General features: G+C 44.6%; 1 protein-coding gene across 2 annotated transcripts in view; it reads right to left on the bottom strand.

Moving 5' to 3' along the window:
* Positions 1-19,129, bottom strand: part of cfdp1 (craniofacial development protein 1) — a 75,182-nt gene that overhangs the window by 53,937 nt on the left and 2,116 nt on the right. For both annotated transcript variants that reach the window (XM_080003092.1, XM_080003093.1), the window contains exons 2-4: positions 10,988-11,120; positions 9,304-9,541; positions 8,669-8,775 (exon numbers count right to left, since the gene is read on the bottom strand). In XM_080003092.1, coding sequence (XP_079859218.1) covers positions 8,669-8,775; positions 9,304-9,541; positions 10,988-11,120 — 478 coding nt within the window. The remainder of the gene's footprint in view (positions 1-8,668; positions 8,776-9,303; positions 9,542-10,987; positions 11,121-19,129) is intronic.

Genomic DNA, 19,129 nt, shown 5'->3' with positions numbered 1-19,129 from the left:
GCAGGGTGGAGTGGGTGGAGAAGAGTGTCCGGAGTGATTTGTGACGGAAGGGTTCCAGAAAGAGTGAAGGGGAAGGTCTACAGGACGGTAGTGAGACCAGCTATGTTGTACGGTTTAGAGGCTGTAGCACTGACAAAAAGGCAGGTGGCTGAACTGGAGGTGGCAGGATGTTGAGATTTTCATTGGGAGTGACAAGGATGGACAGGATTAAGAATGAGTACATTAGAGGAACGGCTCAGGTTGGACAGTTTGGTGCAAAAGTGAGAGAGGTGAGATTGAGATGGTTTGGACACGTGTAGGAGAGATGAGAGTTACATTGGGAGAAGGATGCTGAGAATGGAGCTGCCAGGCAAGAGGAAAAGAGGAAGGCTAAAGAGAAAGTTTACGGATGTGGTGAGGGAGGACATGCAGGTGGTTGGTGTAAGGGAGGAAGACGCGCAGATCATCCGCTGTGGCCCACATATGTAGCGGCCTGTGGGCATCGGCTGGAAGGTGGGCTGACATCAAGGTACCCTGCGCTGAGCCCATTTGGCTATCCTGATGGGCGCTTGGGACTTGCAGCTGGATGGGGCGTCTGGCCGGTTGTGGTGTGGTGTGGGGTGGGACTCGCTCTTGGGCGGGTCGCAAGTCGGCCACGCTGGCTATCCTGCGGGGCGAGGTGTCAGTCTGTCGGCACAGGACCTGGCTCCGGGCCAGAGGTCTGTGCCCGGGTTCTGCACCTGCGGCTGCCCCTTGTGCTTGCACCTGGGGGTGGGTTGTATGTGTGCGTCTCAGGGTTGAAGGGGCTCCTCGCGCGCTCTGAGACTGGGTTATGCTCCTCGGGGCCAGAGGTGGCTGTTGCTCCGCAGGCTTCCAGCTTCTCTGGGGGCTTCTGGTCTTCTGTGGCTGGGTGGTCGGGGCTTTCCTGCGGCCGTGGGGTGTCTGTACGGCCGCGGGATCAGGTGTGGCTTCGGGGCCTTTTCAGCTGCTTGGAGGCGCTACGATATAATACTGACTTTATACAGACAAACAGAACCAATTGGGGTTTGATGGCTTAAATAACTAAGCCATCAAAGAAAAGAACACTGTCCCAACAGTCAAACATGGGGGAGGTTTACTGATGTTTTGGGGTTGCTTTGCTGCCTCTGGTCCAGAGTACCTTCAATCTGTGTGGTATCATGAAATAGGGAGATTACCAAGGTATTTTAGAGCGCAATATTCCAACCAGTGTAAAAAAGCTGTGACTCCATCAAAGGTCATGGGTCCTCCAGCAGAACAATGATGCAAAACACACAATTGTGTTAATGCAATTTGTGTTTAATTTATGATTAAAAAGGATATGTTAAGTTCTAAACCAAAAACAATGTTTCTGTACCACTAACAGTGAAATAAAGAATTGTGGAGACCAAATACTTTTGTCAATTTCAACTTATTTTAGAGACAATTGTGAGTTATTTATTTATTTTTTTCTTTTTTTAATGTGCAAGGGTGCCAATATTTTCGGCCACGAATGTTTGGACTTTGTTCATTGTGTAACGCTGCCAAAAGGCTGACTTTTGTATCCTCACGTTGAACAAAACTGCAACAACCTTTTGAGGAATCTCCTTGTTTTTAATATTTATGATTCAACAAATGCATGAGCTGCATTAGTTGAGTAATCAATTGGCATATTTGTGAATATATTTAAATAATCAGATCATTTTGGATGTTGGAGAAATCAATTCAAAGACACAATTACAGCACATTGCAATAACTTGTGCCTTCACACACGCACGCACACACACACAACGACAGCAGAGTCCGGTGAAGAACCACCCCCCCTATTGTGTGGCCTCTATATATTACAAAATGGATTCTATAAGAGCCCGAGCAGCAAGAGGCGTGAGAGGAGAACGTGGCTTCCTCTGGGAATACGCTGCCTTCAGCAAACAATGATTGGGCTGTGGAGATGATTAAGTAGATGTAATTGTTGCAATGTGCATTTAAATCTCACACACACTCACACACATATATATATTATATATATAAAAACATCTACCACCATCTAGTGGTGGGAAATCTAATAGCAACAGGTCATGATTGAACAAAACAAAGAAAATATACAGTATATAAGCAAGATATATATGGTAGGGTTGGGCGATATGTAAAAGTTTTCCAACTGGCAATCGTCAGCCCAACAACCAGGGATTTTTCTATATCTTCGCCGTGGGGGGCAAAATATATCCGCATCTCTGCTCCCCCGAGGAGGAGGACGCAGCGGTGGCGGATCCCCCAGGACTGGCCCCCCACCCCCGGGTAACAGGTGTATGTGTCTGAGTGCGCTCTGCACTGCTGTGTTGTTCCTCCAATTGTCTGAGTGCGCTCTGCACTGCTGTGTTGTTCCTCCAATATCTGAACCGGACTCAACCGAACCACTGACAGAGAGTAAGAATTTTAGTTTTAGAATTACCTGGAAACAGGGTTTAGGGTGATTTATTTCTTCTTTATGAAGATTTCTCTGGATGGGGGAAAAAAGCACCGGGCGCGGTAAAAGCAGCGATGCGGAATACCAGTTCCTAGTCGTGCTTTGAATTGCGCTTTGCAGGTCATTAAATTAGTATGTACGTACCTATGTATGTACAGTACGCACAGTGTCCAACTGGAAATACCTATATACAGTGTGAAATGGGGAGACATACTTGGTGGGTGTTAGCCACAGTTTTTATGTACAGCAGTGTTGTACAGGTGTAATGAGAAATAAGGTGCAATACATGCAATGATACAGATGAGATTACACCGCGTTCCAAATAATTATGCAAATTGGATTTAAGTGCCATAAACATTTAATTTTTTGTTTTTCAATTAAACTCATGGATGGTATTGTGTCTCAGGGCTCTTTGGATCACTGAAATCAATCTCAAACACCTGTGATAATTTGTTTGCCAGGTGAGCCCAATTAAAGGAAAACTACTTAAGAAGGACGTTCCACATTATTAAGCAGGCTACAGGTTTCAAGCAATATGGGAAAGAAAAAGGATTCAGATTCATGATTCAGAGCACAGACGGGTCTGTGCGGATAAAGGCATAATGAGGAAGGTTTTGCCAGACAAATTAATCAGATTAAGAGAGCAGCTGCTAAAATGCCATTACAAAGCAGCAAACAGGTATTTGAAACTGCTGGTGCCTCTAGAGTCCCGTGAACCTCAAGGTGTAGGATCCTCCAGAGGCTTGCAGTTGTGCATAAACCTACTATTGGGCCACCCCTAACCAATGCTCACAAGCAGAAACGGTTGCAGTGGGTCCAGAAATACATGAAGACTCATTTTCAAACAGTCTTGTTTACTGATGAGTTCCGTGCAACCCTGGATGGTCCAGATGGATGGAGTAGTGGATGGTTGGTGGATGACCACCATGTCCCAACAAGGCTGCGACGTCAGCAAGGAGGTGGCAGAGTCATGTTTTGGGCCGGAATCATGGGGAGAGAGCTGGTAGGCCCCTTTAGGGTCCCTGAAGGTGTGAAAATGACTTCGGTTTCTGACCACTTTCTTCCATGGTACAAAAAGAAGAACCGTGCCTTCGGTAGCAAAATCAACTTCATGCATGAAAATGCACCATCTCATGCTGCAAAGAATACCTCTGTGTCATTGGATGCTATGGGCATAAAAGGAGAGAAACTCATGGTGTGGCCCCCATCCTCCCCTGACCTCAACCCTATTGAGAACCTTTGGAGCATCCTCAAGCAAAAGATCTATGAGTGTGGGAGGCAGTTCACAACAGCTCTGGGAGGCTATTCTGAAATCCTGCAAAGAAATTCAAGCAGAAACTCCCCAAAAACTCACAAGTTCAATGGATGCAAGAATTGTGAAGGTGATATCATAGAAGGCTCCTATGTCAACATGTAACTTGGGCTGTTAAGATGTTTTTTATCGAAATAGCTTTTGAGTTCAGTAAATATAACCTAATGCTGTAAATTCAACAAATGACCATTTTCAGTTCTTTACAACCTATAAAATGTGTTGAAACTCTGTTGTGCATAATAATTTGGAACAGTGCATTTTGAGTTTTTTATTTTTGAAAAAAAATACTGGGAGGTTTGGGAGGTTTGTTCGATAACATTCAAACTATACCCTAACGGTTGATGACTTGAAAATTATACTGGCTGTCATTTGCATCGACTATTTAGGAAAATCAGAGGAAAATATATTTTGCATAATAATTTGGAACGCGGTGTATAGTCTGTTATTCACAGGCTAGACTTCGCTAATAGAATGTGAGAGAGGGAATTGTTGGAAAATCACAAACACAGATGAGGAGTTTGGTAGACCACTAATGCTGCATTCACATGTAACACGGCTGACGGCAAACCGGAAGTCATGTTAGTGGATGAGGGCATGATGGCAGACCAGATAAGCAGACTGCCAAATGGCAATGGTACACTGCATTTGCCATTCAAGTTAAAATATTTTAACTGTTTGCCATCCTCCACAACGACATTACAGCCGGATGTTACGAAGGTGAGGAGCCAACTCTACTGCCCATGTCTGCCGCAGCTACCAGAGACCCGGAGTTTTGGAGTCGGACCCGGTAGATGCCAATCTCTGAAATGTTGCACTTAAAATGGCTTAAATAAAAACCGTGTATTGATATAAAAGTTGTTTTATCCATTTATTAATTGTATGCTGGAAGTAGATGGTACGGCCTGAGTTTTTTTTTTTTTTAGATATAAAAAGAATAATAAATCTAACAATATAATTAAATATGAATAATTAATAATAATAAAAAATGGCTTCTATTGCCAGTGGAAACCAGGTGATCAGCCATTGATAAGTTAACCAACTATAAATGATCCGTCATGGATTCAAATGTCAATACATTTTGGTGGGAATTTAACATTCATTCAAGCAACACTATGTTACTTTTTTACCTTAAAATAACCGCTTCAAAATGCTTTTGATGGTACAAATGTCGTTACACACACGGTTCGCTGCAGTTTCGCAGCAAATTCAAACATTTGCCTCCTTTACAGAGAAGTTCCCACATGGAGAAACAATCCAAAAAAAGTCCCACAAGAGCCTGGAGCATGGAGTCTGTTCCCACATTCGATGACTGTTACAGATACGCTACAGCGCACTCCAGTGCCATTGCCGCTCACAGCTCCGCTGTCAGCAACTGAGCACCGTCCTCACCCAAGACTACAGAGTTTATTAAATTAAATCATTTTAAATAATACGTTTATTAAATCAGTGTGATTCTCCTCAACCGTATGTTATACGTCACACTGGAGGCAGACGCTGTCACACACCCATGATCACAGCATTATGCCAAAAAGCAGGCATCTATCTAAAATCACACACAGGGGTGGCATTATGCAGCCTTTGTTTGGTTCTGTGTAAAAAGGCAAAGCCGCCATAATGACTGATCTTATTTCTGGCAATATTATGGTATCTCTATATAAATGTGGTAAGCGATTGACTTGTCTGATGGTGTAAGATATTTAGATAATGATATCGTACATTCGTTTGAAATTTATTTCATTTGTAGTATTTGATTTATCTATACATACATACACACACACACACACACACACACACACACACACACACACACACACACACACACATATATATATATATATATATATATATACACATACATACATACATACATACATACATATATATATACACATATACACACACACACTTACATACATACATACATACATACATACAGTGGGGCAAAAAAGTATTTAGTCAGCCACCAATTGTGCAAGTTCTCCCACTTAAAAAGATGAGAGAGGCCTGTAATTTTCATCATAGGTACACTTCGAGAGACAGAATGGGGGGAAAGAATCCAGGAAATCACATTGTAGGATTTTGAATGAATTAATTGGTAAATTCCTCGGTAAAATAAGTATTTGGTCACCTACAAACAAGCAAGATTTCTGGCTTTCACAGACCTGCAACTTTTTCTTTAAGAGGCTCCTCTGTCCTCCACTCGTTACCTGTATTAATGGCACCTGTGTGAACTCGTTATCAGTACAAAAGACACCTGTCCACAACTTCAAACAGTCACACTCCAAACTCCACTATGGCCAAGACCAAAGAGCTGTCAAAGGACACCAGAAACAAAAGTGTAGACCTGCACCAGGCTGGGAAGACTGAATCTGCAATAGGTAAGCAGCTTGTTGTGAAGAAATCAACTGTGGGAGCAATTATTAGAAAATGGAAGACATACAAGATTCAAGATTCAAGATTTTTTATTTGTCACATACATATACATACTTCCATACATATATGCAGTGAAATGTAATGCAACGCACCCGGTGATAGCACACAATATGTCCTAGGAAAAAATAAAAAATAAAATAAAAAGTAGAAAATTCCTTTCATAGACCGACTGATTCCTAAAACGTAATACAGTAAGTGGAATACTTATAGAATAAGATAAAAATATATAGAATAAATACAATAAAAATAAATTGAAATAAAATGGAATAGATAGAAGGAATATGCCTACGTATATACAGATCTGTGCATTTAAAGTGGCATGTGAATTAAAGTGGCATGTGAATGTGAATAGAGTGAGGTAGTGTTTGGGACAATACAGCACAGTATACAACAGTATGGCGCAGCAATACGGCATCACGAACAACCCTGAACAGTGATACAGTATGCGGTACAGTATGCTACATACAGTACAGTAGGCAGTGGAGCCTAGTGCATGGCTCGGTTAGGACCCCTGGTGAGGTCAGCGTTGACAGTTCTAATGGCTTGCGAGAAAAAACTCCGTCTCAGTCTCTCTGTTCTCGCTGTGTGACTGCGGAGGCGCTTGCCCGACCGCAGCAGCTGAAACAGTCCGTTGTTGGGGTGATGAGGATCCTTCATGATCCTACGGGCTCTGCTACTACACCTCCTGGTGTATAGCTCCTGCAAGGGAGGGAGGGTAGTTCCATTGGTACGTTCAGCTGAACGCACCACCCTCTGCAGGGCCCGCCTGTCCTGGGCAGTACAGTTCCCAAACCAGGCAGTGATGTTGCCTGTCAGGATGCTCTCCACTGCTCCAGAGTAGAAGGACTTGAGGATCCTCACCGAGACCCGGAATATCCTCAGCTGCCTGAGGTGGTAGAGACGCTGCCTCGCCTTTCTCACCAGAGTGTCTGTGTGAACAGTCCATGTTAAGTCCTCTGTGATGTGGACTCCTAGATATCTGAAGCTGCTCACCCTATCGACAGAAGTCCCATTAATCCACAAGGGCGCGTGCGTCCTCGACTGTGATCCACGCCTAAAGTCCACAATCAGCTCCTTGGTTTTGCTGACGTTCAGGTGTAGGCTGTTGTCCTGGCACCAGAGTGACAGGTCAGCCACCTCCTCGCGGTAGGCCTTCTCATCGTAGTCGGTGATCAGGTCCACGACCACGGTGTCGTCAGCAAACTTGATGATGGTGTTGGTGGACCCGTGGGGTCAAAATGATCACAAGAACGGTGAGCAAACATCCCAGAAACACACGGGGGAACCTAGTGAATGACCTGCAGAGAGCTGGGACCAAGGTAACAAAGGCTACCATCAGTAACACACTACGCCGCCAGGGACTCAAATCCTGCAGTGCCAGACGTGTCCCCCTGCTTAAGCCAGTACATGTCCAGGCCCGTCTGAAGTTTGCTAGAGAGCATTTGGATGATCCAGAAGAGGATTGGGAGAATGTCTTGTCGTGTGTGGAGGAGAAAGAAAGCTGAGTTGCATCCAAAGAACACCATACCTACTGTGAAGCATGGGGGTGGAAACATCATGCTTTGGGGCTGTTTTTCTGCAAAGGGACCAGGCAGCTGATCCGTGTAAAGGAAAGAATGAATGGGGCCATGTATCGTGAGATTTTGAGTGAAAACCTCCTTCCATCAGCAAGGGCATTGAAGATGAAACGTGGCTGGGTCTTTCAGCATGAAAATGATCCCAAACACACCGCCCGGGCAACGAAGGAGTGGCTTCGTAAGAAGCATTTCAAGGTCCTGGAGTGGCCTAGCCAGTCTCCAGATCTCAACCCCATAGAAAATATTTGGAGCGAGTTGAAAGTCCGTGCTGCCCAGCGACAGCCCCAAAACATCACTGCTCTAGAGGAGATCTGCATGGAGGAATGGGCCAAAATACCAGCAACAGTGTGTGAAAACCTTGTGAAGACTTACAGAAAACGTTTGACCTCTGTCATTGCAAACAAAGGGTATATAACAAAGTATTGAGATGAACTTTTGTTATTGACCAAATACTTATTTTCCACCATAATTTGCAAATAAATTCTTTTAAAATCAGACAATGTGATTTTCTAGATTTTTTTTCTAATTTTGTCTTTCATAGTTGAGGTGTACCTATGATGAAAATAACAGGCCTCTCTCATCTTTTTAAGTGGGAGAACTTGCACAATTGGTGGCTGACTAAATACTTTTTTGCCCCACTGTACATACATACATACATACATACATACATACATAGATATATATATGTATATATATATGTGTGTGTCTGTGTGTGTTTTGTTTCAGTAGTAGTGAGCTGGCTCTACTTCAAAGCAGCATTAACATGGCGCCCCAATGCAGCGGCTCCCCACTGTACTTGGAGATTATGTATATAATCTTATATACAGGCAACGTAATAATTGGGTTATTATTAATAACCTAATTCTTAGTTATGAAAAAAAAATGTGATAGTTGCGTCCTTACCGGACCTCCTCTCCGGCAAAGTCAAAGACCTTTGTGATGGTGACCATAGTGGGCTCCGGCTTCTTAGCTGCCACCTTGGGTTCTGTAGGCGGCTGGTCCAAGTTGACCTGGGGAGAGAGATTGGAAAAAAAAGGGCAAATAAAAGAAAAAGACACTTAAAAGACACAAGAGACAAGTTGTTAGGATTCACAGCTAATGGGGAACTTCATCCTCCCAAACCGCCATCCATTCATCCATCCATCCATTTTCAACCCGCTTATCCGGGCGTAATAGGGCCCAGAAGTCCTTTTGCCTTGCAACTTCCTCCAGCAATACCTGGAGGATTCCAAAGCGTTCCAATCCCAGCTGGGAGATATAATTCTTCCAGCAGCTCCTGGGCATCGGCCCCGGGGGTCTCCTCCCAGTTGGCCATGCCTGCTACACCTCCAAAGGGGCGCATCTCACAATCGCTTACCCTCACTCATGACTAAGATCCTGATATACCTACTACTACTACTACTCTACTTGGGTCAGCTGCTCCAAATCACAATATCATGGTCAATTTGCGCAATGAGCAAATTCAACATTATTTATTGTACCTTCAAAGAAAGCCTGAATATGTTACACTACCTGCATCATAAAGCACCACCAAATACCTTGTGTGTGCTACTAGTCTCTGTGGCAGGCGTTGAGGGGGGCTTGGGTCTGGATCCAACGTCACTCAGGAAATTGGCCCAAAGGTCGTCAGCCTTCTGCTTTTGTTTATTCTCCTCCTGCACACGCTTGTCCCCTCCCCCATCCTCTGGTGGGGCCTCCTTCTCCGTTGTTGTTGCTCCTCTGTCGCTCTCCCTCCCATCCTCATCAGCAAGCTTCAGACCCCCTTTTTTTCTTTTTCTGCAAGGGTGTTAAGCAAATGTTAGGCTCTAGCCAAATGTTAAGATGTGAACCATTTTCAATTTTGTCCAATATCTGATGGCACATGGGTGAAGGGAGGGGAAGCAGCTTGTCACTTACAATAACTGTTCTCAACGAGCCAGTTCTTGCTTTGACATGGCTGTCTTCACAGTTTGTGAGGGAGTGGGTGTGAGAGTGGATGAAGGAGAGAGGCATTTAAATGGTAAATGGTAAAATTTAAATTGGGCGAGAGTAGTTGCAAAAAAAAAAAGTACTATTAAAAATGCAGTCCCAATGCAATTCACATCCATGTGTAATTTCTAAAAATCCACACAGTAACCAGTTAGGTACTAGCTACATCAGCTACAGAAAAGTGTCAGTGATTACTGAAGAGAAAGAAATTGAAAAAATGCTATAATGTATATTATGACATTGCTCTAGAATTTAATTATCCGAGAGTATCCCAAAATGTATTTTAGCCTTAGTTCCTGGCATTATCCAGGATGCAGTGAAATTCTCTGCCAGACTGTTGTAACTCTACTCTTTCTTGACAGTGTGGTCCACATTTCTCACTGTAAAATGGCTATTCACTGTGAAAACAGTGAGATGGCAGACTAGGGTGTGAAATGAATTCATTCATTGAAATCCAAGATTTCAAATTTGGAGGAGAGCGGTGGGACGCCGTGGACAGCACCCACTGTCAATTCTGCAGTTAAATTATTAAGTCCTAAATATTGAAGTCCAATGAAAATACCCAATATTCCATACATTCCACTCCATTTACAGATACAGATTTCTCCTCCACCCCTTGGTTTCCTCTTATGTTTTTATTAATATTGCTGATCACAATCTCTCAACTTTGTTGTAGCATATCGCAAACTACAAGATCTTGTGCTTATAAAAGTCAAACACGCTTGAAAATATCGGGACGTCTGAACTGCTCAGAGGCTGACTCACATTGAATCACTAGAGCAGTCGCAATTATTTCAGCAGATCGCAATGTTTTTTGTAAAATCGTTAGATTCCACAACCATGCATTTCCATCTGAATGTCAAGGGGTTTTAAGCCAATGTTAGAAATGTTGCAATAAATAACATCTGAACTAGGTGTGTTGCCACCAGTTGAGGAAAAATAACTGGTCTCCTGAATTTTCATATTCAAATCAATGTCAATAAATGGCTCTCTTGCAAAAGGTAGACATGAATTATTATAAGTTCTATTGTATGCCACTATTATAATGGCAGAATCAATTGTCAACTGAAATGTTATGATGTGACAGCCTTAGCTCCAACAATCTCAAAACCTTGTCTGGGACAGCCAAATCAGAGCCAAAATGATGTAGTGCGAGCCCAGCTTTAGATAAGTACCGCTTTGAATGCTTCTCCTTGGTAACCCTGGGAAACTCTGTACTCGCCTCAACTTTATATCTGATACCGTGCTACCCACCGCATGAGGAGGTCTTCGCTTTTCTTTCTCTTCTTCTTCCCAGACACATCTCCGGTGTTCGGCACAGTGTCGTTTTCACCCAAGGGGTCTTCTCTCACACACTCGTTCATGTCATCTTCACTGAGGTTGTCGTCTGGAAAAAGGGGTCGCAATAACAGGATCAGAAGAAGTGGTTTCAGCACCCAGTTTGAACTTGGACCATACCTGTAGATGTATAGCACCAGACAATACTTGATTGAAAAAAAAAAAAAAAAAAGACGGAAGGCAGAATTGGCTCCTTCAACAATTACGTGGCTCAGACTTTGTGAATAAATGGCGGCGATTCGATGACAAAAACAACAAAAACAATAAGATTTAGACTGACATTATGTTGAATGAAGTGAATGAAAGGGATGCATCTCTAGATGTAATTGCAATCATGGATCTCTGGGCAACAAGTGACTTCCAGGAAAGTCTGGATGGTAACCGAGGAAGTTCGGTGATTCTGGAGAGACGGATGACGTCCAGGAAAGACTGGCGCGGGTGTATGAGGTTGGCAACCTCATGCACAGTACTCACAAGGGGGCACCAACTCAAGCCATGGAAAATAATACAGAGCAATATCCCCAGAGTCTCCCGAGAGGGAGGGGACTCAACAGGACAGACACAATGGTAATGGCGAGGGACGACTTACGGACAAAGAAACGGCTCACCCAAACAACACTAACTGGGGAGGCAGTGGAAGTAAAGTGTCACTGCGGAAAGATCTGCAGGAACACAAAAGGCCTTAAAATACCGTAATTTCCGGACTATTAAGTGCACCTGAATACAAGCCGCATGCACTGAATTTTTAAAAAATAATTATTTTGAACATAAGCCGCACATGTCTATAAGCCGCAGGTGCCTACTAATACATTGAAACAAATTAACTTTACACAGCCTTTAACGAAACACGGCTTGTAACAAAAATAAATAGGCTTTAACGAAACACGGCTTGTAACAAAAATAAAAAATTAGCGGTAAACAGTAGCCGACCAAGAAAATCATTGGTCACTATCTTCCTCCTCCTGCGCATTGAAACCAATGAAGTCATCTCCTTCGGTGTCGGAGTTGAATAGCCTCAGAATTGCTTACTCCGATGTTGGATCGTTTTAGTAGCCAAACCCACCCTGCGAGAGAATGAATCAATTGGCCCAAGATGAGCGATACCAAGGAATGGTACCAACTAGACCAAGATCTCGACAAAGTGCTAGAAGCCACACTAGCAGGGACAGCAGAGCAGAAAGTCAGTACTCTCACAACAATAACATACAATCTGGCAAGGGAGCGTTTTGGAATGAAGGACAAGAAAGGTAACATCAAGACTGCACACCAGCCAAGCAGAAGAGAAAGGGAAATCCATCGCTCGAGGGAAGAAATTAAGACACTCAACAAACGTTTTAAAAGAGGCCCGGTTGATGAAAGAGAAGGCATCAAGGATTTAACTTGTCAACTCCGGGAACATTTCTGCAGACTCAGAAGAGCAGAAAGCATTCGGAAAAAAGGAAAGATAGGGAGAACAAAAGAGCACAGTTTACCAAAGACCCGTTCCGATTCACCAGAACACTACTAGGTGAGGCAAAATCTGGAAGGCTGACTAGCCCCAAAGAAGAAAGAAAGCGTTCTTGAGGGAGACCCACAATGACATTTCCAGAAACAAAGCCCTGGATGCTAACCCAAACACAGAATTGCAACACCTGGAAAAGAGCTCAACATCAGCAAACCATCCTGGAAGGAAGTCCAAGAGGTGGTGAAGAAGGCCAGAACAGGATCTGCCCCCGGCCCAATTTGGTAGACCCTATAAGGTATACAGTACAAGAAATGCCCAATGCTCCTCCAGAGGCTGTGGAAGCTGTTACAGAGGATTTGGAAGAAGGGCATCGTTCCATCATGCTGGTAGAAGGCAGAAGGCTGTTTCATGCCAAAGGAAGAGAACTCCTCAACCATCGATCAATTTAGAACAATTTCACTACTAAGTGTAGAACGGAAAATCTTCTTTTCTGTACTGGCTAAAAGCTTGACCTCATACATGACAGAGAATGGATACATCGACACCACTATCCAGAAAGGTGGAATCACAGGCTTCTCTGGATGTCTGGAACACACTGGAGTTCTTAGTCAGATGATCCGGGAGGCCAAAACCAGCAAAGGTAACCTGACTGTCGTCTGGCTGGATTTGACCAATGCCTATGGATCAATTCCTCACGCCCTCATCCATGCAGCATTAGACCACTACCACATCCCTCAGCACATCAAGCGAATGATCATCAGTTACTTTGGCGGAATCCAGCTACGATTCAAAACAGCCCACTTTACAACTCAGTGGCAAAACCTGAAAAAAGGGATCGTAACTGGCTGTACAATCTCCCCCATCCTCTTCATAATGGGTATGAACCTCCTAATTACAGCAGCTGGGAAAGAAGCCAGAGGTCCAAAAATGGAATCAGGCATCCGACAACCCTCAATAAGAGGTTACATGGACGACCTTACTGTGACGACCACAACCCATGTCGAGGCAAGGTGGGTGCTAACAGTTCCGGACTGCATGGCGATGTGGGCCAAATAAAGTTTAAACCAAAGAAATCCAGTTGTATAGTGATCAGGAAAAGTACATTGATAAACAGGTTCAAGTTGCAAGTTGAAGTGATTCCATCGATAGAGGAGAATCCAATCAAGTGACTCGGAAAGTGGTTCAACGATTCACTTACCGACAAGAACAATATCACCACTACAGAAAAGCAGACAGAGGAATGGCTGATGAGGATTGAAAAATCAGGGCTCCCGGGGAAGTTTAAAGCATGGCTTTACCAACACGGACTGCTGCCAAGACTCATGTGGCTGGTGACAGTGTCCCTATGGCAAGCGTAGAAGGAGTGGAGAGGAAGATCAATAAGTACCTCCGAAGATTGTTGGGAATCCCTCCAAGCTTTACTTCAGTAGGCCTCTACATAAGCTCAGGGCAGCTCTAACTCCCTCTGTCATCCATAGTGGAGGGATTTAAGGTAGCAAAGTGCAGAGTCGTAATGACATAGAGATTCCCAAGATGAACTAGTAAGAAATGCAGGCATCATCACACGACCAGAGCGCAAGTGGGCAGCTGACTCATCTATTGCACAACCTGAAAGCATGTTGAAGCTACATGAAATCATTGGAATGGCATGCAAAAGATGACAGGGTCTTGGAACTTCCCATTTCCAACAATGGGGAAAGGCAGGAACCAAGGACAGAAGAGCCATGATCCAGGAGGAAGTACGGAACATGGAGGAGGAAGGACGAAGGTCAAGGGCAGTGGAGCAAGCATCCCAGGGAGCCTGGACTAAATGGGACCTACACAAGAGGAAGATCACATAGGGAGATCTATGGAAATTGGAGCCTTTCCGTATCTCTTTGCTATTAAGATCGGTGTATGACACACTCCCGACTCCAGCAAACTTGCACAAGTGGGGCATGAGAGAGGACCCATTATGCAAGCTTTGCAGCCTCAGGGGTGGTACTGTGGTCTGAAGAGGTAAAGAAGACCATCCTCAAAGAACTTACAGTCCCATGGGAAGAGGGGTGCGACCAGGCCTTTGAAAGAAAAAAACGCCAAATACCAGGATCTCTTGCATGACTGCAGGGGGAAAGGATGGCAGGCATGGCTGTTCCTGGTCGAGGTCGGCTGTAGAGGATTCCCTGCCCAGTCGGTGTGGAGAATGCTCACAGCCATTGGGATGACAGGGAGGGAGAGAAAGACAGCAGCTCGTAGGATGGAGGAGGCGGCAGAAAGAGCCTCTTGCCGGTATGGAACAGGAGGGAGGAGCTTAGCTGGAAGCCGGGAGGAGTAGATGGGCAGTGACTTGGCCACCGCTGCTAACCCACCATCGGGAGGGTGTTGCGGTTCAGGGTCGAAACACCCGGTGAACGATGGATACCGTCTAATGACATCAACTCCTCCTGGCCAAGGCTACATTCACCAAAAGTGAATGAAGGGGAAGCATCTCTAGATGTAATTGTAATCTTGAGATTCATCATCATGTTGAGATTCCTGTTGAGCCTGTATTGTAAAGCTCTGTTCATTTATTTTATTTACGAACCTCAATTCCAATGAAGTTGGGACGTTGTGTAAAATGTAAATAAAAACAGAATACAATGATTTGCAAATCCTTTTCAATGTTTTTTTAGAATACACTAAAAAGACAAGATATTTAATGTTCAAACTGATAAACTTTATTGTTTTTTTGCAAATATTCAATCATTTGAATTTGATGCCTGCAACACGTTCCAAAAAAGCTGGGACAGGGGAAACAAAAGACTGGGAAAGTTGAGGAATGCTCAAAAAACACCTGTTTAGAACATTCCACAGGTGAACAGGTTAATTGGAAACAGGTGAGTGTCATGATTGGGTATAAAAGGAGAATCCGAAGGGTCAGTGTTCACAAGCAAGAATGGGGCGAGGATCAGCACTTTGTGAACAACTGCGTGAGCAAATAGTCCAACAGTTTAAGAACAATGTTTCTCAACGTACAATTGTAAGGAATTAAGGGATTTCATCATCTACAGTCCATAATATCATTAAAAGATTCTGAGAATCTGGAGAAATCTCTGCACGTAAGCAGCAAGGCCGATAACCAACATTGAATGCCTGTGACCTTCGATCCCTGCACTGCATTAAAAACCAACATCATTCTGAAAAGGATTTTACCACGTGGGCTCATGAACAGTCCGGAAAACCATTGTCAGTTAACACAGTTCGTCGCTACATCTACAAGTGCAAGTTAAAACTCCACCATGCAAGCGAAAGCCATATACCAACAACACCCAGAAAAGCCGCCGGCTTCTCTCGGCCCAAGCTCATCTGAGATGGACAGACGAAGAGTGGAAAAGTGTGCTGTGGTCTGACGCATTTCATTTCAAATTGTTTTTGGAAATCATGGACATCGTGTCCTCCAGGCCAAAGAGGACAAGGACCATCCAGATTGTTTTCAGCGCAAAGTTCAAAAGCCAGCATCTGTGATGGGGTACTAGACTAGCCTGCCTGCAGTCCAGACCTGTCTCCCATTGAAAATGTGTGGCAAGAAACATGACAACAGAGACTCCGTACTGTTGAGCAACTGAGGTCGTACATCAAGATAGATTGGGAAAGAATTCCACCTACAAAGCTTCAACAATTACTGTCCTCGGTTCCCAAACACTTATTGGGTGTTGTCAAGAGGAAAGGTGATACAACACAGTGGTAAACATGCCTGTCGCAGCTTTTTTGGAACATGTTGCAGGCATCAAATTCAAAATTAGTGAATATTTGCAAAAAAACAATAAAGTTTATCAGTTTGAACCTAAATACCTTGTCTAGTGTATTCAATTGAATATAGGTTGAAAAGGATTTGCAAATCATTGTATTATTTTTATTTACATTTTACACAACGTCCCAACTTCATTGGAATTGGGGTTTGTATTTTTGTAGTGTTTTTAGTTAATATTGTAACCCATCTCATTGATTTGAAATGTTTAGATTTTTGTTTTTATAATTAGATTCAAGAGATTTATTCATCAGATACATATACATACTTCCATACATATGCAGTGAAATGTCAATGCAACCAGTGATGCACAATATGTCTAGACTGAACAAAATTGCTACCTAATTTCTACTTGACTAACCAACTGATTCCTAAAACATAATGCAGTAAGTAAATTGAATAATATAGAATAAAATAAAATAACTCAAAGGTAATGCAGAGTGGGGGTACAAAATAGAAATAAAGGGAATAGACATATGTATATGGGATAGGCTATTATGTATTTACAGATATGTGCATTAAAGTGGCATGTGAATAAAGTGAGATAGTGTGTGTGGAGATATACAGTACAGTATAAACAGTACGGCACAGCAATATAGTAACACCAAACAGAACATCAATACAGCACAGTATGCAGTAACCCGGAACAGTGATACAGTATGTCGTACAGTATGCTACATACAGTACAGAAAAGGCAGTGGGGCCTATGTGAATGTCTCAGTCAGGGCCCCTGGTGAGGTCAGCATTGACAGTTCTTATGGCTTGTGGAAAGAAACTTCGCCTTAGTCTCTCCGTTCTCGCTGTGCGACTGCGGAGGCGCTTGTTTGACTGCAGTAGATGGAACAGTCCATTGTTGGGGTGCTGAGGATCCTTCATGATCCTGCTACTACACCTCCTGGTGTATAAGTCCTGCAGGGAGGGGAAACAACCACGGTGTCGTCAGCAAACTTGATGATGATGTTGGAGTTAGACCTGGCCACACAGTAATGTGTGTACAGGGAGTACAGTAGGGGCTGAGGAAGCAGCCCTGGGGGGATCCTGTGTTCAGAGTGAGGGAGCTGGACATGTGCCTTCCCATCCTAACCACCTGGGGCCTGGCTGTGAGGAAGTCCAGGATCCTGGCACACAGTGGAGTGTTCAGTCCTAGCTCCTGCAGCTTGACAGCTAGTCTGGTGGGGAATATGGTATTGAAAGCTGACCTGTAATCGATGAACAGCAATCTCACATAGGCCCCCTTCCGGCCATCCAGGTGCGTGAGCATGGTGTGCAGTACCTGGGAGACCGCGTCATCCGTGGATCTGTTCTGCCGGTACGCAAAATGCAGCGGGTCCAAGGTGCGGGGGAGGGAGGTGCAGATGTAATCCTTAATCAGCCTCTCGAAACACTTCATGATCACCGAGGTGAGGGCCACCGGATGGTCGTCATTCAGGCAGGCAGGAGAGGCGATCTTCAGGACAGGAACGACGGTGGACCTCTTGAAGCAGGACGGGACCACTGACTCAGCCAGGGAGGTGTGAATATCGTAGTGAGCACCGGGGCTAGCTGGTTAGCACAGGTCTGCAGTACTCGTCCAGATATGCCATCTGGACCCACAGCTTTCCTGGTGTTCAGACGCATCAGAGCCCTCCTGACATCATGCTCAGACACTGAGAGCTGTGCGCTCATCCCCAGCGGTGTACTAGTGGTGTTGTTGCCAGTCTCAAACCGCACATATAAGGAGTTCAGTTTGTTGGCTAGGGAGGCGTCCACACTCGTGGCTGGGGCGGGGCTGCTCTTGTAGTTAGTTATAGTCCGCAGGCCCTGCCACAAGCATCTGGTGTCCCGTTGCTCCATCTGTAGCTCCACTGTGTCTCTGTATTTCCATTTAGTGTCCTTCACCGCCCTCTGCAGATTGTACGACGCCGCTTTGTAATTTTCCAACGTTTCTGGATACAAGACCCACGTTGTAAGCAGCCGTGGAAGCATTCAGAGCATGGATTTATCGACCCATGGTTTCTGGTTAGGAAATATCCGAACGATGTGAACAATGCTGTCCGCTAACGTAGCTATGAAGCTCACAGCTACTTCCGTAAACTCGCTGACGTCATTGGAACTTGATTGGAACATGTCTCAGTCTACGTCAGTAAGAGCGTCCTGAAGCGCAGCCTCTGATTGGTCCGACCACCGCTTTACGTCCCTCGTCCCCACCGCTTCATGCACAATGCACAGCTTGTAAATGGGAACCAGTGAAATCGTGGTGTGATATTTCCCGAAAGCAGGGAGCGAGACGGTCTTGTATCCATTCTTGTAAGGTGTGTAATAGTGGTCCAAAGTTCTATCTCCCCTGGTGGCACACGGGATGTGTTGACAGAAATAAGGCAGGACTTTTTTTAAGGTTTATCCTGTTAAAGTCCCCAGCCACCACCACAGCCGCATCGGGATGTTCATTTTGAACTCCGCACAACACATCAAATAGGTCTGGTAGTGCTGTGTGGGTGTCCGCTTGCAGTGGAATATAAACGGCTGTAATGATGACCGTGCTGAATTCCTGGGCAAGGTAGAATGGACAGCATGAGATGGTCAGCTGTTCCGGGTTCGGCGAGCAGGAGCAGGAAGGGGTCTGGATGTTTTTGGGGTTACACCAGTGGCTGTTTATCATGAGGCAGACGCCTCCACACCTGGATTTCCCCGACTCCTCTGACCTGTCGGCACGGAACACGGAGAAGGACTCGGCTGGATGTATGGCTTGGTCCGGCACAAGTGGGTTCAGCCATGTCTCCGTCAGGCAGAGGACGCAACAGTTTCTCGTATCCCGTTGGAATGTAAACCTTGCTCGAAGATTGTCCATCTTGTTCTCTGGGGACTGAAC

This window comes from Zeus faber, assembly GCF_960531495.2.
Source record: "Zeus faber genome assembly, chromosome: 6".
NCBI lineage: Eukaryota > Metazoa > Chordata > Actinopteri > Zeiformes > Zeidae > Zeus > Zeus faber.
This window is presented reverse-complemented; position numbering and strand designations above follow the sequence as displayed.